General features: G+C 50.1%; 1 protein-coding gene across 1 annotated transcript; it reads right to left on the reverse strand.

Annotated features, from left to right (window-relative positions):
* Window positions 1–7,189: 7,189 nt before the first annotated feature.
* SLC38A7 (solute carrier family 38 member 7) lies at window positions 7,190–18,255 on the reverse strand. The gene is made up of 12 exons (XM_082677392.1): window positions 18,216–18,255; window positions 17,463–17,588; window positions 15,935–16,356; window positions 15,089–15,287; window positions 14,723–14,867; window positions 13,733–13,831; window positions 13,025–13,082; window positions 12,729–12,843; window positions 11,248–11,395; window positions 10,506–10,705; window positions 9,610–9,664; window positions 7,190–7,427 (listed from the first exon to the last, which is right to left on the reverse strand). The coding sequence occupies exons 3-12, from the start codon at window positions 16,202–16,204 to the stop codon at window positions 7,325–7,327; spliced, it is 1,392 nt and encodes a 463-aa protein (XP_082533518.1). The 5' UTR covers window positions 16,205–16,356; window positions 17,463–17,588; window positions 18,216–18,255; the 3' UTR covers window positions 7,190–7,324.
* Between the last annotated feature and the right edge of the window lie 3,782 nt (window positions 18,256–22,037).

Here is a 22,037-nt window from a genome sequence, read left to right on the forward strand (position 1 = left end):
CTGGTGGTCCAGTGGTTAGGATTCTGTGCTCCACTGCAGGGGGCCCTGGTTGGGGAACTAAGATCCCGAGAGTAGGGTGGCGTGGCCAAAAAAAAAAAAAAATTCCCTTCTCTCTAAAGAACTCCTTTTAACACTTCTTTCAAGGCAAGTCTACTGGCAACAAATTCCCTCAATTTTTGTTTGTCTGAGAGAGTATTTCTCCTTCACTGTTGAAGGATAATTTTACAGGATATAGAATTCTAGGTTTCTGTTAACATTTAAAATATTTCACTCAACTCTCTTCATGCTTGCATAGTTTCTGAGAAGTCAGATGTCCAGTTGACCCTGGAACAACATGGGTTTGAACTGCAAGGGTCTATATATAGTGGATTTTTTTCAATAGTAAATACTGCAATACTACACGATCCGCAGTTGGTTGAATCTTTAGATGCAGAACTGCAGATATGGAGGAACCTCGGATACAGAGGGCTGACTATAAATTATATGGAGATTTTCAAGTATGTAGAGGGTTGGAGCCCCTAACCCTCATATTGTTCAAGGGTCAACAGTAATTCCTTTTTTTTTTTTTTTGGCCACACTGTGAGGCTTGTGAGATCTTAGTTCCCCGACCAGGGATTGAACCCGGCCCCTGGCAGTGAAAGTGCCGAGTCCTAACCACTGTACTGCCAAGGAATTCCCTTGTAATTCTTAACCTTTGCTTCTCTATAGGCGTTTTTTCCCTCTGGCTTCTTTCAGGACTTAATCTTTGATTTTCTGTATTTTTTGAAAATGATATGACTTGGTGTCATATATTTTGGCATTTATCCTGCTGGGTGTTCTCTGAGCTTCCTGGTCTGTCATTAATCAGGTGCCTGAAATTAATTTGGGGGAAATTCTCAGTCATTATTGTTTCAAATATTTTTCTGTTCCTTTCTCTCTTTTCCTTCTGATATTCTGTGTACATTATTCCTTTTGTGTACATTATTCTGTGTACATTATTCCTTTTGTTTTTCCACAGACTTTTTTTTTTTTCTATTTGCTTTTCAGTTTTGGAGGTTTCTATTGAGATATCCTGAAGCTCAGAGATTCTTTCCTAAGTTGTATCCAGCCTGTACAGTATAGGCACTCTTCATCTCTCCTACAGTGTTTTTTATCTCTAGCATTTCTTTTTGGTTCTTTCTTAGAATTTCCATCTCTCTGCTTACATTGCACATCTATTGTTCTTGCAGGCTGTCTGCTTCATCCATGAGAGCCCTTAGCATCTTAACCATAGTCGTTAAAATTCCTGGTCTGATAATTCTAACACTCCTGCCATATCTGAGTCTAGCTCTGATGCTTGCTCTGTCTCTTAAAACTATGTCTTTAGGGGCTTCCCTGGTGGCACAGTGGTTGAGAGTCCGCCTGCCGATGCAGGGGACACGGGTTCGTGCCCCGGTCCGGGAAGATCCCACATGCCGCGGAGCAGCTAGGCCCGTGAGCCATGGCCGCTGGTCCTGCGCGTCCGGAGCCTGTGCTCCGCAATGGGAGAGGCCACAACAGTGAGCGGCCCACGTACCGCAAAAAAAACCCCAAAAAACTCTGTTTTTTGCCTTTTAGTATATCTTGTAATTTTTTATTGATAGCCAGACATAATGTACTAGGTAAAAGGAACTGCTGTAGATTGGCCTTTAGTACGAAGGTTGCAAGGTGTAAGGGAAGGGGAAGTGTTCTGTAGTCCTATGACTGGATCACAGTCTCTTAGTGAGCCTGTGATGGACTGGCTCACTAAGAGAAGGACTATGGACTTCACTTATCTTCTCCCTCCAGTCCCCCCAGGGTGGCTAGAGTGGGATGGAGTTGTGTGTTTCCCTTCCCTTAGGTCTGTTAGGCTCTGATAAAATCCCCGTAGGTTAGGCTCTGGTTAAATTTTAAGTGTCTCCTGAGGGTATATCTTATTAACAACAACGGAATGCTCTAGCACATTTCAAAATGGTTCCTTTTACCCTCCTCTGCTGGAAACATGAGGGATTTTTTTCTGATGTTTACTATGAGAACCTGGTAGAACTTCAGGTAAAACCCACAAAGTCACAAAGTATGCTCCCTTCCCCCAGTAGGACTGGATTCCTTGGTGGTTTTTTTTTGGCTGCACTGGGTCTTCATTGCTGCACGTGGGCTTTCTCTAGTTGCGGCGAGCGGGAGCTACTCTTTATTGCGGTGCGTGGGCCTCTCACTGTGGTGGCTTCTCTTGTTGCGGAGCACCGGCTCTAGGCGCACGGGTTTCAGTAGTTGTGGCACACAGGCTCAGTAGTTGTGGCTCACGGGCTTAGTTGCTTCGTGGCATGTGGGATCTTCCCAGACCAGGGATCGAACCCATGTCCCCTGCATTGGCAGGTGGATTCTTAACCACTGTGCCACCAGGGAAGCCCTTCCTTGGTGTTTTTATTTCTCAGATTTGTCCACACTGAGCCTCCAGCAATTCATCAATTACAGTTCAGGTTTCCTTACCCTGGCACTGACTCCCACAGAGGTTTCTGCTTGTGGGTTTCTGCTCTGTATTTGTCTGTCTTTCTCTCCAATTCTGGGGGCAGTGGTGTGCCTTATAATCTGACTTATTGTACATATCTAAGAAGAGTTGACTTTCCAGTTTGTTCAACTTTTTACTTGTTGTTAGGATGGAGTGGCCACTTCCAAGCTTCTTACATATTGGACTGGAAACACATCAATTTCATTTTTAATGGAAGAATATCCAAATAGGCATCTTGTGCCTATTCCTTCCCCCCTCCCCACCCCACTGCCCCCTCAGGAAACACAAAGTATTTGGAGGACAGGATGTCTGCCGTCTTCCTTCTTCCTGACGACAATGTCTCTGGCCTTCCTCCACACCCATGGAAAAATTTTTCATTGTATCATAGCAATGAATTACCAAATCTGGATTTGCAATACTGAATCTACATCTAGCACATGTACCTACATAATTAGTTTCTGTGATTATTTGATTGGTCTGATTCCCCCACCAGATTGGAGGCCATGATCCAGAAGTGGCCCTGCCCCAGTATAGGGACATCATTCAGAAGTGCTAGGCAGCAGTTCACCAGGAACCCTAATGACTCAGGACTGGACTGTCCTCTGAGGCCATAGGCTCCTCACTTTCGTAAGCCGAAATTATTCAGAGGCGACCTCTATTGACTAAAGGAAGAAATTGCAGTTACCCTCCCACCCCCCCCCCCCCTTCTTTCCAGTACAGGGAAATGACCAACATAATCCCTGCTATCTGCCAGGCACTTCACGTATATTATGCCATTTGTCCTTGGATTTATAATATTTGCATCTATAAGGTGGGCACCATCACTCCTACTTCATAGTCGAGGAGAGTGGGGTTCAGAGAAGTGAACTAATTTCTGAGTTCCCACTGTAAAGAGGCACTGCTGAGATCCACCCCAGGTCTGTCTGAAGCCAAAGCCTTTGGTCTGTCCACCAGTCCCCTGCTATTCAAAGTACAGTCCAAGGACCAAAGCATGGGCGAAGCTGGGAGCGTTAACAATGCAGACTGCAGGCCCCACTCCAGATCTACTGAATCAGAATTTGTATCCTAAGGAGATAAAAATTTTGTATGCACATTAAAGATTGAGAAGTACCCTGACTCCAAGGAAGTGCTAGGGGAACCTCTGCCTGTGTCCTCCTGAGGAGAAACTGAGTTTTCGTATTTCTTCTGCAAACGTGGATTTCTGGTTATAAAGCACTTCTGTCATTTTTCTTGTGTACTTTCTTGACATTGGCTCTCCTTTATCCTGGGAGGTAAGTAAGGTCAGTGATGATCAGTCCCATGTTAGAGAGTCTGGAAACAGAAGCCCAGAGGGGGGAAGAGACTTGCCCAGAGCCACCAGCCAGCAGGCATCCGACAACTTGACACGGTTTGGATGGGACAGTAAGTCAAAGGTTTTAGGGTCTGATGTTGGTGCCAGCATGAGGGCTGGAGGTTCCTGAGCTTGCCTTCTGGGGTCAGAAATCACCAGATTGAGAGAGCCCTCTGCTCACTTGTTCATTCATGCACGGCAAGAGGGCTCCAATTTTACTCCCTGGGCACACTATGTAACATCTCTCAGCTTTCACTTTTGCATAGAGTTGTCATGAAGACCAAATGTGAATGATGCAAGTTAAGTGCTGGCACAAAGTAAGAAATCAACAAGTGTTAGTTGATATTCATTCAATCATTTGTTCAACAACTACTGAACACTTGCTATGTGCCAGGCACTGACTAAAATACCTGATGGACAAGGGAGATGTGACCCTGCTCCCGTGGAACTTACAGTCTAACAGGGAGACAGACACTGATTAAATGCTTACAAGTCTTGATTGAATTTGGCTGGGCATTTGCCTGTGGCCTAGACGTAACCTTTCCTTCCCTCTGTTCACTCAGAGAAAGTGAAACCAAACCTCAAGCTCTTGGTCCACTAGGCAGGTGTGAACCATGGCCCAAAGCTGTCCCACCTGTCTAGTCTTGCAACATGTTTCCTCCTTGGAGAGGGTCCCCACCTCCACCAGGAGGGAGGGATCTTTGCAAAATACCCGAACAGGGATGGGGAGTGTGGTAGAAGGTGGGCGGGTTCGACTTTATTCTGAGGACCAGGGGGAGCCGTTGCAGACCATCTCAGAATGCTCTGCTCTCACCTCTGTTGCTCTCCCACACCCACTCCACCGACAATGGCCACTTTCCAGTTCCTCAAATGACCATGTTCCTCCCATCACAGGGCATTTGCACATGCATTTCCCACAGCCTGGAAAGGTCTCCCCCACCTCTCTTCACTTAGTTCATTCTGCTCATCACTCAGGGGCCAGTTCATATGTCAATTCCTCCAGGAAACCTTCCTTGACTCCCCAGGGAAGCTTCAGACCCCCAAATGTAACATTCTGTATTTTCCCTTCTTGGCATTTATCACAACTTGCATGTTTATGTTTGTGATGATTTGCTAAGCATCAATCTTCCCCAGTAGACTGACAGCAGAGCTGGTGTGTTTTGCTGAATTTCTTCTCCCCAGCACTGAGCACAGTGAGAGGCTCCATAACCAGGACAATAGCGCCTGCTCTCAACACCTGCCTCTGAAAGGACAAAGCGGGAGGGATGCTCAGGGGTTTGAAGCTCACCCCAAAACTTGAGGTCAGGGAGGGACATACAACACAGAAGCTAATCTGAGGCTGCAGTGGTGCAGGGAAGACACAGGAAGGACTTGAACCAAGGTAGAGGCAGCAGGACAGACCAAGGCGGAGTCCCAAGTCAGTGGGGAAAGTCTGATGGGATGTGGAAGGAGAGAGAAGTGTTAAGAACCACTTGCAGGTTTCCGGCTTGGGAAAGGGAGCGTGATGGGCCCATTCTCGAGTAAGGGGTCACAGACGGTGAGGCCAAACGGCCTTATCGCACCCCAACCCCTACTCCCACTCCAGCCCGTCTTCCTCCTGTCAGTGGCCTGGACTGTCCCTGGCACCAGACACAGGCCACGCAGCTCAGCAGCACAAGTCCCTTTTTATTAACCATCCTCCCTGGTCTGAATGTGCAGAAGTAGAAAAGAAACAGTAAAATGCCCTGGCAGAGAGGGCAGGGGAAGGTGCTCCTGAGGTTAGGCCAGATTCCAGCTCATTTTCCCCGTACATGCCCCCAGCCCTCACTGAAATCCAACATTAGGAGGCAGTGCAGCCCTGCTGCTGATGGGCCATCCTCCTGACCGTATCTGGGGTGGGCACTGGCAGGGCCTGGTGCCGTGCAGCAGGCGGAGAGAAAACGGCCACGTGGGTCTGGCCCCCAGGGAACGTGAGGAAAGGCAGGTCACCCAGTCCGGGGGTCTGAGCAGAAGCCTGTTTGGCCCCCCAAGGCTCTGCTTCTTCTGTCTCACTGTCCTGAGGGCAGGGATCCCTCTCACCCCACCACTGCATTCAGAGGTTTTAGGCAGGAGGGGCCAGGGAGAACGCTAGGTGTTCCAGGCAGAGGAAGCCTGATTCGGTGCCTAGGCTTGGCCTAAGTGAGTGGCCAAGGTGTTCAAGATATGAAAGGGGAAAATATCCTTCCTCACCCCGCCTGGGGCACAACGTAGGTGTGACCTCAGTGTGATCGACAGGCCGCCGAGGCCAGGCCTGGTAGACCTGTGGAGCTGAGGAAGTGGACGAGAGAGGGTTTGGTCCACCCCCACCCCCATACTTATGTGAACAGGAGAGACTGAGCTACATAGAAAAATGGGGTGGTGGCGAAGAGGTGATGGGGGACAGGAGCAGACGAGATCCAGACTGGAAGGGAAACTTGTAGGCTGGCGTGACTACACTCAGACGTTGCCTAGTCAGTGGCCACCCAGCTGCCTTTCTTGTCTCCAGGGTACCAGGCTGGGTTGGCAGGGAAGGGGAGACGTGCAGGGCAGGGAGAAGAGAAGCAGCCATTCAAAGTGAAGATGCCAGACAGGTTCACCTTGATCCTCACCAGCCCAGCCTGCATGGGGTTCCCAGCTTGCTCCCTCACCCCACCTTGTGCCTCTGAAAAGAGGGACCCATCAGGAATCTGAGAGAGAAAAGCACACTCCGGCCTTGGGGAAAGTTAAGGGAGGAGTACTCACAGCACCGTGGCACGGGACGGCCCCTGGCCCCTGGCTCAGAGCCGGGCTGGCACCGTTTGTAAACATTAGACTTGGTGATGTCTGGGGATGGAGGAGCAGAGGGATGCCTGGACCATCAGGTCTGGGTAAGAAGACAGGGTGAGGCCCCAAAAGGCTTGGGAAATGTCAACCAGCCATGGGCAAGAGGGCTCTCAGGCTCACCACAGGCCCAGGAGGCAGTGGACAAGGCATCCATCTGCCTGCCTCGGGGCACCTGTATGATTTCAGTGCTACCTTTGGAACTTGCCGGAGGAAGCCACTGCTGGCTGGGCTGCCGACAGACTGGAGCAGGCACTGAGCCCCGGGGTAATGAGCACAGCCCCTACCCAGGGCAGGCTTCTCTGTGGAGGATGGCAGCCCTTGGTCCACACTCTTTCTCCAGAGGGAAGTCAGGCTGAGTTGTTCCTTCGGAGACCTACCGACTCTCTTCACCCGTGGCTTCCAGGCATGGAGAAATTGAGAGGTGGAAGAGGGGGGAAGGTTCTTCTGTGACACGAGACCTCCTCCTACCATCCATGGCACTGCCAGGATGCGGGGGCAGCAAGGGAGCTGGGTTTGAACTGTCCAGGATTGTGGGGCCTGATTTCACCCCAGAACTGTCCCTGGAAAAGGATGTCCAGATGTCATCCCACCAGTAGAGGGGAATGATGCCGGACTCAAGGTGGTCCTGAAGCTCTACGAGATGGGTTCCAGGGTCCAATGGCAAAGGCCAAGAATTCCCTGGGAGGCACTGGTTATGCCAAGAGATCCACAAAAATGGCGTTGGCTGTGGTCTGGCCGAAGATGAAGGCTCCCAGGGTGACCAAGAGGACTCCGTAACTGACCATCGCCCACCAGCTGTAGAGCAGAGGGTGAGAGAGGGCCTGGTCAGTTGATCCACTTGTGAATTTGCCAACCTCTCTCTCTATATATATATATCAGTTAATTACCCTAATTACTTGTACTACTTCTCCTATGGGAAGAGCACTTCCTACTTCTCAACGACTTTCATACAACAGTTTATGGGGCTGGGTGTATGATCCCTAGACCATGGGTAAAGAGGCCAAGACCTAATGGGATTAATTGACTGGTCACAGCACACCAAGGGCAGGACCAGAATTAGAATCATGTCTCCTGGGACTTCCCTGGTGGTCCAGTGGCTAAGACTCCGAGCTCCCAATGCAGGGGGCCCGGATTCCATCCCTGATCAGGGAACTAGATCCCACATGCCGCAACTAAGAGCTCGCATGCTGCAACTAAAGACCCCCGTGTGCCACAACTAAAGATCCTGCATGCCACAACTAAAAGATCCCACATGCCATAATGGAAGATCCCACGTGCTGCAACTAAGACCTGGGACAGCCAAATAAATAAATATTTAAAAAAAAAAAAGAATGCATATCTCCTGATGGAAAGATGGTCAGGAAAAAGCAGGTCACATGGAGTGATCCATTTCATTAAAAAAATAAATAAAAAAGGAGACATCTGCAAAGATATGTATCAAAAATAGCTACAGGGTTACAACTGGAATTTTTTCTTTCTTTTTTTTTTTCCTGTTTTTGCCCGCCTGGCTTGTGGGATCTTAATTCCCTGACCAGGGATTGAACCCATGCCCTCAGCAGTGAAAGCAGAGTCCTAACCACTGGACCGCCAAGAAACTTCCTGGTTATATCTGGATATTAAAGGTGATTATTATTTTCTTTAGACTTGTCTGTATTTTTAAAGTTTTCTATAATCAATGAGTATTACTTGCACAATATATTTTTTTAAAAGCATGCAACCTGGTCATAACTTCTCTACCATTCAGGGACATGCATGTATTAAAAGAATGCAAAATGTGGCCTATACATACAATGGAATATTATTCAGCCTTAAAAAGGCTGCTACAACATAGATGGACCTTGAGGACATTATGCTAAGTGAAAGAAGCCAGGTACAAAAAGATAAATACTGTATAATTCCAGTTACATGAGGTACCTAGAAGAGTCAAATTCACACAGACAAAAAGTAGAATGGTGGCGGCGAGGGGAGAGGGAATGGGGAATTATTGTTTAATGGGTACAGAATTTCAGTTTAGGATGATGAAAAAGTTCTGGAGGTAGATGGTGGGGATGGTTACACAAAAATATGAGTGAACTTAATATCACTGAACTGAACACTTTAAAATGGTAAAAATGGTTAATTTTTTAAACATGTAGTGTTTTGTATCCATTAGACTAACAAATATTGAAAAGGCTGCTATATACAGTCCTGGCAGGGGTGTGGGGAACAGGGCACTTTCATTCACTGCTTCTGGGACTCTGACTGGTGCTGCCTTTTTGGAGGGTAATTTGAACCCGTGTGCCAGAGTAAAAATGAGCGTGCCTTATGATGGAGCAATTTCCTTCTAAGAATCGATGCTACTGAGATCCTCGAACAGCTGTGCCAAGGTGTACATGCAGAAGTGTGTTCACATTCAGGACACATTCAAACAGCAAAATATTCTACGGCCATGGAAAAAGGAAGCAGTAGATCTTCTTGTGTGGACATAGAATGATCTCCAAAATACGTGGTTAAGCGAAAAAAGCAAGTAGCAGAAAAGTGTGTCTGGCATGAAACCATTTTTGAAAAAACCTAACCAGACACAAAACCCCATGTGTTTGTGTATACGCGTGCATAGCTTTGTGTACACAGACACATGTGCACACACAGAAACAGTCTACAAGGGCACAGGCTGTGCTGATCTCATGGAGCTCTCTCAGGAGAAGGGAGTGGTGGGGAGCGGGCTGTGGGGTAAGAGGGACTTCCATTTTTTTCTCTAAAATACTCAGTAGTTGATGACTACTAAGAACCTGTTGTATAAAAAAATAAAATTAAATTAAAAAATTAAAAACAAATCCTCAGTAGTATTTGAACTGTTAAAACTAACATGTTATACATTTTAAAAGAAGTATTCAAAAAAGTTTTTCAAAGTACACAAGTCTCCTGACTCCTATCCATTTAAAGGCCACCCCCCATCCAGTACCTCCCTGAGAGGACCACGGGCCGGGCCCTGCTTTACCTGGCTGGCTTGACTTCCTCCATCTCAGAGAGTTTGGCTTGAATGAGGCACAGCCCTAGAAGAGAAGAGGTGGCCCTGGGAGCTTGGGTGGGCACCCCCCCCCCACCACCCAGCAGTCCAGCCTCCCCCTTTGCCAGGAGGCAGTGATGGTGGGTGGAGAAAGGCCTGTGTTTACTCCTCCACACATTCTGCCTCTGTCTCCACTCTGCACCCAGCTGGACACCTGGCATCTGGTCTCCCAGGAGGAGCCAGCACCTGCCAGGCACCCCTTGGGCTGCATGCAAGCCCCAGAGCTAAAGGGGCAGCACAGGGAGGTGACTCAGTGGTGTCTACATTGCAGGGCCCTTCCCAGTGCACTTCTGAGCAGATGTGTCCCCCTTGCTCCAAGCAAAGTGGCAAGGGATTTCCAGGTGGCCTCCTAGAGAGAAGTAAGCTGGGTACAGGCAGAACTCATGACTGGGCAGATAGGACAGTTGCCCAGGGATCTGGTGGCAGATCGTGTCTGAAACTCAGGTCTCCCGACCCGTGTCACGGTGCCACCACCAGACCCTAATTACCCCGTCATGGGCTGACCCACCCAGATCCCTGATAGTCGGGGAGTAACAGGTACCTGAATGAAGAGTTAAGAGTATAGGCTGTGGACCTAGACAGACTTGGGTTTGAAAAGCTTCTATTAGTCTTTAGCTGAGTTTGTTAACCTCTAGGCAAGCTTGTTACCCTCTCTGATCCTCACACCTCCTCACCAGTGAAATGGAGATGACAACTACATCTTCTTTGCAGGAGATAACGTTTAAACACACCAGAGCCTGAAGTGGGTGATCAATAACCCGGGAGGTGATGCGCTCAGGCCAGGAGGCCCTGGGAGAGAGTGCTGCGGGGATGCCAGGGGTCCACACCTGGGAAGACGAAGATGAAGCAGGCGGCCAGCCCTCCAATGACCGAGATGACCTTGCCGATGTCAGGGATGAAGAGCGCCAGCAGCAGGGTAAGCAGGAACCAGACCAGCGTCTGCAGTACTCGCCGCCGCCGCTCCCGCCCCACGTCCTCCTCCACCGGCATCCCCTGGTAGCGCAGCCACAGGCCTTCGACCACCGCCCTGCCCACACAGAGAGCGGCTCAGAGGCGCCCCTGCTAACAGCTCCCCACCTCCAGCCATGGAGCCAGACCCCCGACTGGGTGGACTGTAGGCAAGCCTCTAACCCCTGGGCCTCAGTTTCCTCTTCTTTGAAATGGGCCTAGCAGCACTCTTCTCAGGGTTGCCATGGGGACCGGACGGGATGGTGAATGGGAACGGCTTAGTGCCTTGCCTGGCCCAGGACTAGCACACCCCATGGGAACATATACTACTAGTCTCCTGAAAAGGAAGGGTCTGGGGTACCCAGAAAGCAGGGTGTTCAGGAAAGGATCTGGACTAGAGGTTCTCAGAGGACTCACAGAATGTTTTGGTGACTCTGGGACAAAAGGGACCCCCAAAGACCCGGCTGGGAGTACTTGCAGGGCCATGCGAGGCACTGACTCTTTCCTCTGGGCTTCCGGTTCTCCTTCTATAAAATGGATTCTACACAAGGCCCATGTTCAAAGGGCTTTCAGAGGCCCTGGTGAAAGGGAGCACCCCGGTGGGGTGGAGAGGGGACTCACCGCCCACAGAAGTGCAGGATAGGGTAGGAGGTTAGCACGCTCAGGATGATGAAGGCACGGGCGACGGCCACAGCCATGTCCTCCGACGGGTAGGACAGGAGCACATCGGGGTCCACAGCAGCTCCGAAGGTCAGGAAGCCACAGATGCCTGAGGGCAGGGACAAGAGGGCTGGGTCCAGGAGACCCTCGGAGGGTTAGGGCCATGGACCGTTCACCGCTGGGTCCAGCAGCAGGTGGGGAGATGACGGAGCAGCTCTGGAGGCTAAGACTGAAGCTCAGAGGGGTGTCGAGGCTGGCATCAGAAGCCTCCCTCCCTGACTTCTCACATCTCCCGCCCCCACACCGTCACCTTTCTGATCTTGAACTCACCCAGCAGTTCCTGTCTCAGAGCTTCCGCATTAACGTTGTCTGCCCATCTCCTCATCATTCAGGTCTCAGCTCTGTTGTCCCCTCCTCAGAATGCTTCCCCAGCCAGCCCGTCCACAATAACCCCTGCCCCCAGGCACTCCCTCACACCACCCTGTTCTGTGTTCTTCAGAGCACTCCTCTCTCTTGGAACTTTTTTTTTTTTTTACTCGTTTATTGTCTGTCGCCCCAGGAGAACGGGACTCTGCCTATTTGCCACCCTTGTTCCTGCTGTGTCTTCGGAAACTAGAACAGTGCTGGTCCTGAGAACCATCTGTGGAAGGAATCACAGGGCCATTCTTTGTGGTCTCCCAGCACTGCTCCCTCACCCAAACCATTTTCTACACAACACCCAGAGCCGGGTGTCCCCAAGCCACGCCCCTGCTGAAGCGCTTCCTCTCTGCCTCCCAACAGTCCTCAGGGATCTGGCTGTGTTCCCTGTCTGGCCGTGCTGCCCGCCACCCACCCTCAACTCGCTCCACTCCAGCTATGCAGACCTTCTTCTGTCCCGGCCTCAGGGACTTGGCGTTTTCTGGTTCGTCTGTCTGGAATGCTTTTCCCCCAGGTCTTCAGATTCTAGCTCCTTCTCATGATTTGGCCTTCCCCAATTGCCACCTCCTCAGAGAGGAGCCACCTGTGACCTACCCACCAAAGCCAACCCCACTCAGTCCCACTCACAGCTTCCCGTTTCCCTATTACTATGGCACTCACCACTGTCTGGATTTCCTTACTGACTCCTGACTGACTTGCTCCTATAAGACTCTCTCTCCGACTAGATTGTCAATTCCATGAGGGCAGGACGGGGTCTATCTATCTCCATGCCATCCCCCATGCTGAGAAAGTTCCTGGGACTTACTAGGCACCCACTGAGAGCTGCTGAATGAACGCATGCATACATCTTTCTCATTTGGGCAGGAGGAGGCCCAGGGTGGCCCAAGTTCAAGCCAGTGCCTACAGAAGTGTCTGACGTGTTGGGAGTGCAGGGCTGTCCCCAGGAAATCCTGGGCCAGACAACTTGGGGACAAAGAGGGAAAGTGGGAGCCCTCTAAGCCCTGCCCTCGGAGGGGAGCACTCACCTGTGCCCATGTAGACAGCGAGGGCTATGACCATGGCGGCCGTCACCACCCCACCCCAGGTCTTCACCTCAGGCCGCCGCATGCTGTTGAAGACGGGAACACTGCTCACGTGGCACTGTCAGGGTGAAGGGCAGGGTCATGGTGGGCAAGTGACCTCACCCCCAAGGATAAGGGGCAAGTCCTGGGGCCCCCACTCCGTCCTTCCTTCCAGGACTCCCCCATCCTGCCTGTAACGTGGATTCCATCCCAGGATGGGGAGTGAGCTAAGGGGACAAAAGGGACCTTGCAACTAGCACCTGAAATCCGAAGCAGATGGTGGGCATGGCATTGAACACGGCTATCCAGGAAGCTGGCCTGCGGACAAACACACAAGATGCTGCTGCCCGGGAGCCCCTCAGAGTCACCAACCGCCGCCATGCTCTTACTCTTCACTCAGCCCCCCACGGCCTCCACCAGCCAGCATGCACACATTCAACCCACAGAAGTCTGGGGACTGGGAGAGGACACATCTCCATTTACAGGTCAGTAAACTGAGGCTCTGGAAGGCCCTCCTGGGACCAAAATTCAGAACTTTTGGCTCTTGCACTTGGGCTTTTGCTTCTCTGATTTGTTCCTTTCAAGAAAAAGGAAACTTTTTTTTTTTTTTAAATTAAGAAAATGGATTCATTCTCACGTGGAAGATACAGATATTACAGATAAGCACATGTTGAAACATGTGCAATTCCACCTTGGCAGCTTCCATAACCTGAGGCCTAGTCTCACATTGGCTCATCTGTTGGACATTAGTGGCAAAGTCTCCCTCATCTCCGGCTGTCACTCTTCTCTCCAGCAAAAAGAGATCAGGACCTCTTGCCTCCTTCCTAAAATGACCAATGAGTCAAGCCCCAATGAGCTAATGAGCCTTGGGAAGAGCACCTGTGTGGCTTTTTGATGCCTGACCCAGCACCTCCTGGGGCCCGAGTGGCAGCTTCTACCCCATGTGTCTCCCGGGGGCCCTCACCCACCTGTTCAGGATGTCCGCTGGGGTCATCTCTTTATCAGGCCAGATGTATTTGATGATAACGATGGCAGTGACATACCAGGTGCCCACGACGCTCAGGAAGCTGCCAGGAAGGATAGATTAAGCTTCTTCCCCCCTATCCCCAGCTGCCTTTTCTCTCATTCCACCCCCAGGGACATCCACCCTTAACTTTAGTGACCACAAGTGTCTAATGAACCAACTGGGAGACTATCCCAAACAAAGACTCAAGAAATGCATGAGACATAAGTTTCAGAGAAACAAGCCACATTTAGGAAGCCAGGAGGGGACCAGACTGACACTTGTGGCCACTGGGAAATGAGGTGGTTCAGCTCCATGGCTCAGAGACCACAGCAGGGGGCTGGGCTTCAAAGCACATCTGCTACTTCAATCAGAGCAGCCCAGACTTGGCGAGAGGTGCAAGCACGGCCTTTGAGAAGTAGGAGATACTGGAGGGTTGAAGGCACAAATACTGGGAAGTCAACATTAAAGGAAACCTTGGAGACACTGAGTGTGACCCCTTCGATAAAGGATCACAGGAAACAGCTTAGAATCCCACAGCTTTTCAGACTCTGAGCCAGGAAGCTAGTCCCTTCCCTTCATACCAAGTTGCATGGAAAATGCTGCCAGGCTGACAATCCCAAATGATCAAGAGTCCCATCCTCCGTGGGAAAGACAAGGCCCAGGCTAGGAGACAGCCTTCACACATGATTATCATGCATCCCTTCTTCGACAAGGACATTTGGAACTGAATCTCTCACTGATACAAAGAGCCACTGTCTCCCTTGCTGCTGACACAAAAGGAAGGTCTTATGCCGGAACCCCTGCAAGCCCCGGTCTACCCTGCCTTGCCCACTCTTGCTGCCCCAGGAGATGAGGTGGCATGGAGCAGAGGGGTTCCCCTGCAGCCCTTGGGTCTCCAGCTGCCTGTGATCAGAGCTGCTGTCCAGCGCAGGCTGGGGTGGGGCCTCCGAACCTGGCATATTTCTGGAAGCCGATCTCCCTGGGGATGGAAAGGGGCAGGATGAAGAGGAAGGCAGTGAGGCTGATGGTGAACTTGCGGTCTGTGTACCAGGGGCTGCCGCCGGCCCCCTCAGGCTCCTTTGCCATCACAGCTATAACTGCACAGGGAGGAAGGAGGGAACGTGATGCCAGGCTACTGCAGGGTGTGGTCCTCCACCTCTGCTGGGACCTCCATCTGTCTAATGGGCCCAGCAGCCAGGAGGGAGGACTCCCAGATGAATGCCGGGCCCAGGCCAGGCCTTGGGCAGGTGTTCCATGCTCTTTCCCACCCACCGCATGACCCCCAGGGCTGGGGGTGGGTACTGAGGGGGGACCTCACTCTTGTCCTGCTGGTCCCCGATGATGATGAGGAAGGCGATGCAGGTCCCGAAGGTGTAGGTGGCAATGGCCACCTCACACAGCACGCCTGTCAGCTTGCCACACACAGCCCACACCACCTCCTGGTAGGTCCTCTCATTGCTGGCCTGGGAGCAGTAGGCCAGGATGACGAGGCCACTGATGATGAAAACCAGCATGGCCTGCGGGTAGGGGCATAGCAAGAGGGTGTGGGAAAGGCCTGGCAGCAAAGAGCAGCCTGGTCTTGCTCAGCATTTACTGGCCCGGTGCCCAATGCCCATCTGGCAAATTAGCCTTATCTTGCAGGGCAATTTTAATGGATTACTGGAGTTGAGATTTTCTTTAAAAACAAGAAGTTTTGAGGAAAATTTCAAACACACACAAAGGTAGACAGAATGGTATAATGGACCCCTATGTACCCATCACTCAAATTCAAAAATCATCAATTTACAGCCAATCTTGTTTCATCTATTCCCTCTCCCACTCTGGATTATTTTGAAGAAAATACGAGCTATCATATCATTTCATCAGTAAATATTTCAGCACGGCTCTAAGGTATGGGCCTGCTTTTTAAACGTAACCATGAAATTATTAAATATGCAGTCGACGTCCAAACTTCCCTGATAGCTGGGAAGGCTTTTGAAGCCTCATCTGGGCTCAAAGGAAAGAATGCTGGAATAGATTAGTAATGTCTGCCATGTGTGATGGAGAAAGAGTGGTAGCATGTGTCTCCAACTGACCACTCCTGATCCAGAGCCTCCCTTTTGAGGTGAAGAGCCCAGACCCACCACTAGAACTGCACCTTTGCCCGCCAGGCTTGCTCACTCACCATCTGCAGCGTGATGCCAGCTGCCACTCCCCCGGCAGTGCTGAAGGCTGCTGGGAAGTTGAGCAGCCCTGCGCCCAGGCAGGCATTGACAACGATGAAGATGGCTCCAAGTGTGGAAGTGGTGCCTCTGCCCAGACCCCCAGGAGGGGCCTCCCCCTCACTCTTGGGGGCTATGTCCACAGAGGGACTCTGCAGCAGACGGGCACGCTCCCCGGAGTCTGTGCTTAAGCCCCACTCGCCAAGGTCACTGTTGATGCTGACCTGGGCCATGGCCCTGGGAGTCCTGTTCCTGCAGGGTCTGTGGGTTCTGTCTCACGACCACATGCCCTGGGGAGCTGAGAGAACACCTTCAGCTGGAGGGTGCCACCAGCCTGTTTGGGGCTGTTATCCTAGGAGGCCTGTGGGCTCTGGCTCTCCTCAACCTAGATGGGAAAGGCAGATACTACTGTTATCCCAAGAGACACAGAAAGGTGAAACAACTTTCCCAAGATCAGATGGCTGAGATCCAAACCCGGGTGTGCCGCTGTGCAGAACACTGCATTGGGTGCCACAGTGCGATGGCAGAGACAGAAATGTGTCAGATGTAATTCCTGCCTGCTTCAGGCCTACAGACCTATCAGGTAAATAAGACATAAACACAGAAGAGAGGGGTACTGATATGTCAGCACTAGAGGCCATGCATCGGGCAGGAGAGTCATGGACATATCTTATCTCATTCATTCCTTATGACAGTGATCATAAGGTTCAGAGAGATCAGATCACTCATCCAGGGTCACAAAGTAGCAAGTTGCAAAGCAGGATTTAGATCCAGATCTGTCTGGCTTCCTCATTTGTTTCTACACCACAGGGTCGCAAGAAAAATCCTCACCCAGGACTGTGGGTATTTCAATGTCTTACAGCCCAGCATACCTCCCTCCAGAGTCTAAATTCTGTGGAGCTTTCAAAGCCCTTCAAAATTGAGGCCAATTCTTACTTATCTCCCCACATGCCTGACCTAACCACTGCCCATCACAGGGACATCCCCTCCAATGCCCCCAGCACACTGGGGGGTTGAGAATGGCTAGCAAGGCCTCTTGGGTAGTCAGATGCTTGCCATTGCTCCTCCTGTGATGGCTGAACAAAGTTGGGAGCCTTAAACTCATTAGAGAGAAAAGGGGGAGTTTGGGTGCTCTCAGACATCTGTCACCAAGCCTGAAACCAAGGGACACAGCTCCAGGGGAAATGTCTCCCTGCTGGCTCCAAGTCCAGAAAGATCAGTCAGCTGCCACAGGGCTTCCTCTTGTGCAACCTGCCACCCACCCAGCCAGCAACTCGGCAAAAAATCAAAGCGGTGAGCAGTGGAGGCAGTTTTGGTCTCCCAAGTTTCCAGCGTAGCTCCAGAGACAGCCCTGCAAAGTTAGCGCTGCTTGAGCGGTGAGACCTTGTCCTCCACCCTGCTCACATCCCAGACACAGAGGTCTCTGCACTGGTCTGAAATCTCTCAGCCCCGCTCCCCTCAAACTACTCTGCTCCATGGTCCCCAGCTTACCTGCTCTTTCCACCTCTCCGGCTTTGGTGGAGGGACAGCTGCTCCTTACAGCTCCTTCTCCCCAAAGATCTGGGATCTGATTCTCCTCACTTCCCTCTCTGCCCTCAGTTTCTTCTTTCTCAAACTCTACGTAAAATTTGTCAGCAGAGAAAGAGTCAGCTGTTTCTGTGCGGGCCAGCAGAGTGAAGGGAACCGAGGCGCTCTAACTCACGGAGTGGAGCAGCAGCTCACTTAGGGAAACAGGCCCACGGACAGAAAGAGGCTAGACTAATGTCACAGCGGCTCGTCGGCAGAGCCAGAACTAGAACCCTGATGCCCACACGCTCAGGCCAGAGCTGTAACTACTGCAGTAGGCCCCTCAGATCCCAACGGAGCAGGTTCCCAGGCCAGCCTGGGGCTGGATCCCAGAAATACAAGGGGTGACCTGCATTGGAAGGTGGGCCAGGGCGCACCCAGGGCGGGGGGTGGGGGCGATCCTCAGGCCTGAAGCGAGGAGAGTGGGCTGCTGTGAGGTAAACTGGGTACGGGCTCCGGCGCTCGACCCGGGCCTAGGACTGATTAGGTGGAGACTAGGTGGGGACAGGCCGGGCTAAGGCGCGGCAAGGGCCGGCCGACCGAAGGCGGGTGTGGGGCGGAGGACGCCGGGCTACAGAGTCCTGCAAGGAGTGGGTAGGACTCTGCCGCGGTGGCGGCCCTGGGGACCCAGGGACCTAACGTTTCCACCTCCACTAACCTGTACCTCCTTTCACTTACCTGCGGTGCTTTGAGCCCGGGCCGGCTGCGGAGACACGTGAGCAGCGGTCACATGACCGCTGGGGCGGACCGCGGGGCACACTGGGAGCTGTAGTTTTCGGCAGGCGTTAGTCTTGGACACCAGCTCTCTAATCCTCAACCCAACCGCATTGCCCCAAACCAGCCTCGGCCCCCAGCCCGCCCGTGTTTATCCTGTTACTTTAGTCCTGGCCTCTTGGCCAAGCCGCTGCCTCCTAGCAAGAGCATTAGGAGGTTTGGTGTCTTTGCCAGTACGGATGCTGTGGGCCAGAGCTATTTGGCCTTATTATCCTCCTTTGTCTCCCTTCTTACGTTCACACCCACAGCCAGTGACCCTGGACTTTTTCACTAGGGACAGCGAGGGGTCATTTGTACCTCCTTGAGCTGTGGCTGGCCTGAGGGTTGTTCATGGCTATAACCCTAGGGCCTAGATTCTACAACTGGGGATCTGAGGCATTGGTGTCACTCACATAAATATTTGTTGAATGAAGGAATGGGTGTCCAGAGCCCTGGCTTCTGTTTGTGGCTGTGTGCCACTTGCAAGCTGTCACATAATCTTTGGCATTCCAATGTCTTCATCTATGTTATATCCTCTCCGTGCATCAAAGGTCCTTGCTGGTGAGGTCCTGTGTACTGTTTACCCAGTTTCCCTCAATGGTGACATTTTGCAGAACTATCATACAATATCACAACCAGGATACTGACATTGACACAATCCACAGATCATGTTCAGATTTCCTCAGTTATATTTATAGTCATTTTTTAGTTTGTATTTAGTTCTGTACAACTTAATCATGTGTAGGGTTTACACCACATTCAAGATTCTGAACATTTCCATCACCCCAAGGATCCCTCCTGTTACCCTTTTATAACCACACTCACCTCCCTCCAGCAAGGCCCCCCTTCTGTAACTCCTCGCAATCACTAATCTGTTCTCCATTTCTAAAAGTTTGTCATTTCAAAGCATGTTATATAAAAGGAATCATACAGTCTGCAACTTTTTAGGATTGGCTATTTTTACTCAGCAGAAGCATAATTTCCCAGAGACTCATGCCGTGTGTGTATGTTTTATTTATTACTGAGTAACAATATTCCATGGTATCTGCAGTTTGTGCAACTAATCACTTTTGAAGGACATCTGAGCTGTTGCAGGTTTTTTAAAACATAAATAACAGCTTTATTGAGATTTATGAATTTTACCAAAAAATTTATACTTTCAGTGCCCAATACAGTGGTTTTTAGTATATTCAGAGTTTTGCAATCATTGCCACTATCTAATATCAGAACATTGTTATCACTCCCCCCAAAACCGTGTAACCATTAGCAGGCACTCTCCATTCATCCCTCCCCCAGGCCCCTGGCAACCACTCATCTACTTTGTGCTCTGGATGAGCTGTTTTCAAGGTTCACCCATGTTGAAGCATATATTAGTACTTTATTCCTTTTTATTGCCGAGTAATATTACAAGTATGTATGTGTATGGCTATATCACATCTTGTTTATTCATTCATCAGTTGTTTGGACATTTGTAGTTTCCATTTTTTGGCTATTATGAATAATGCCACAATGAATGTTCAGGTACACTTTTTGTGCACACGTTTTCATTTATTTTAGGTATATATGTAGAAGTAGAATTGCTCGGTCAAATGTTAACTCTATGTTTAACCTTTTGAGAAATTGCCAGACTTTTATTTTTTTAAATAAATATATTTATTTTTGGCTGCGTTGGGTCTTATTGCTATGTGCGGGCTTTCTCCAGTTGCGGTGAACGGGGGCTAGTCTTCGTTGCGGTGCATGGACTTCTCATTGCGGTGGCTTCTCTTGCTGCGAAGCACAGGCTCTAGGTGCGGGCTTCAGTAGTTGTGGCGCATGGGCTTAGTTGCTCCGTGGCATGTGGGATCTTCGCGGACCAGGGCTGGAACCCGTGTCTCCAGCATTGGCAGGCGGATTCTTAACCACTGCGCCACCAGGGAAGCCCTGCCAGACTTGTTTTCTAAAGCAACTGCACCATTTTACATTCTGACAAACTGTGTAAGAGTTCTAGTTTCCCCATATCCCTGATAACCCTTGTTATTGTCTGATTATAGCCATCCTAGTGGGTATGAAGTGATTCTCATTGTCGTTTTGAGTTGCATTTCCCTGATGACTCATGTTAGCATCTTTTCATGTGCTTATTGGCCATTAGTATGTTTTCTATGAAGAAGTGTCTATTCAGACCCCCTTTTTATTATCAAGTTGTAAGAGTTCTTTATATATTCTGGATACAAATCCCTTATCAGTTATGTGATTTGCAATACTATTCTCAACATTTTTATAAGATTATCATTTAAAAAAAAAGAAAAAGTTGGTCTTTCAGTTATTAGATATAAATAAACCAATAATTTCTATTAAAATTGTTTTCCAATCAACTATACTCCAATAAAATTAATTTTAAAAATTTCCACAGGGCTTCCCTGGTGGTGCAGTGGTTGAGAGTCCGCCTGCCAATGCAGGGGAGGCGGGTTCGTGCCCCAGTCTGGGAGGATCCCGCGTGCCGCGGAGCGGCTGGGCCCATGAGCCATGGCTGCTGAGCCTGCGCATCTGGAGCCTGTGCTCCGCAACGGGAGAGGCCACAGTGGTGAGAGGCCCGCGTACTGCAAAAAAAAAAAAAATTCCACAGACTACAAGTAAGGAAAAAAGTTTCAAACAAAATTCTCAAGTTGGTTGAGTGAGCTGGACTTCGGCTGTTTAGATGTAAGCCTAAGGCAGTTGTTCCAATAGCACCCAATGGCTGGCCCATGCATCAGCTGTATCTGCACCACCTAGAAAGTTTTGTTTTTCTCATTTAAAAAAATAGATTTGCAAGCCTTACCTGAGACGTATTGAGTCAGAGTGCCTAGAGGTAAGGCCAGGGAACTAATAATAATAATAATTAAAAAAATCCAGATTTGGGAACTATCCTACCTCAACTGATGGTAAACAAGGCATGACTACTCTTTCTGGGCAGGCAAGCTACCTCCTCCATCAAGTGGAAGAACATCTTAGACCCTCGTAGGAAATGAGGAAAAGGTTGATGGCCAACAGACTGAACTGTGAGGAAAACATCAGGTTCACACCCTACATGACTTTTCAGTGAGGAATAGGACTTGGTCCAGGGTGAGCTGGAAATACATGTGTTTAAAAATAACAAGGTCAGTCGGGTGGTCAAGTTCCTTTTCCAGCTGAGGTCTTGGCATCCAACTTTGAATCATTTTGGCTCCAGACAGGGAGACTTAAAGCAGTTTCTTCTAAGCTAGGCAGTCATCTCCTTTACAGAGCAGCTGACTAATATGTTTACTGTTTCCCCACTTAAGATAGTTTCCCAAAGACATTCGGGGAATCAGTCCATTCACTTGACCTTTTACCACCTTGGTGTATCCATTAGCAATAGGAACACAGAAAGCCAAGAAGGAGTGAGCCCATCATATACTGTGTCTCTCAGAGAGCGAGGAGAAGCAAGGGGGAACGAACAAGTTGAGGCTGCTTTCCCCTCCCAACAATAATCAGAATGCTGTGGTTGGGCTCTGGGCCTGACTCCTGCTCCACTGCCTGTCTGCCCAGTAGCTGTCCTATCCTGAATGGCTCCTGGCATTAAGCAGAAGGTGATAGAATTACCTTGGGATGTCTGCTGACAGAGCATATAACTTTATAGTAGAGGCTGCACACTGGCGATCTACTGTTTGCATCTTGCTTGCAAATCATTAAAAAAAGAAAAGAAAAGAGTTGCCAGCTTTTAAGCATCAATAGACCTCCCATAAAAATCAGGATTTCGGGGCTTCCCTGGTG

Source organism: Grampus griseus, assembly GCF_964374135.1.
Source record: "Grampus griseus genome assembly, chromosome: 19".
Classification (NCBI taxonomy): Eukaryota; Metazoa; Chordata; class Mammalia; order Artiodactyla; family Delphinidae; genus Grampus; species Grampus griseus.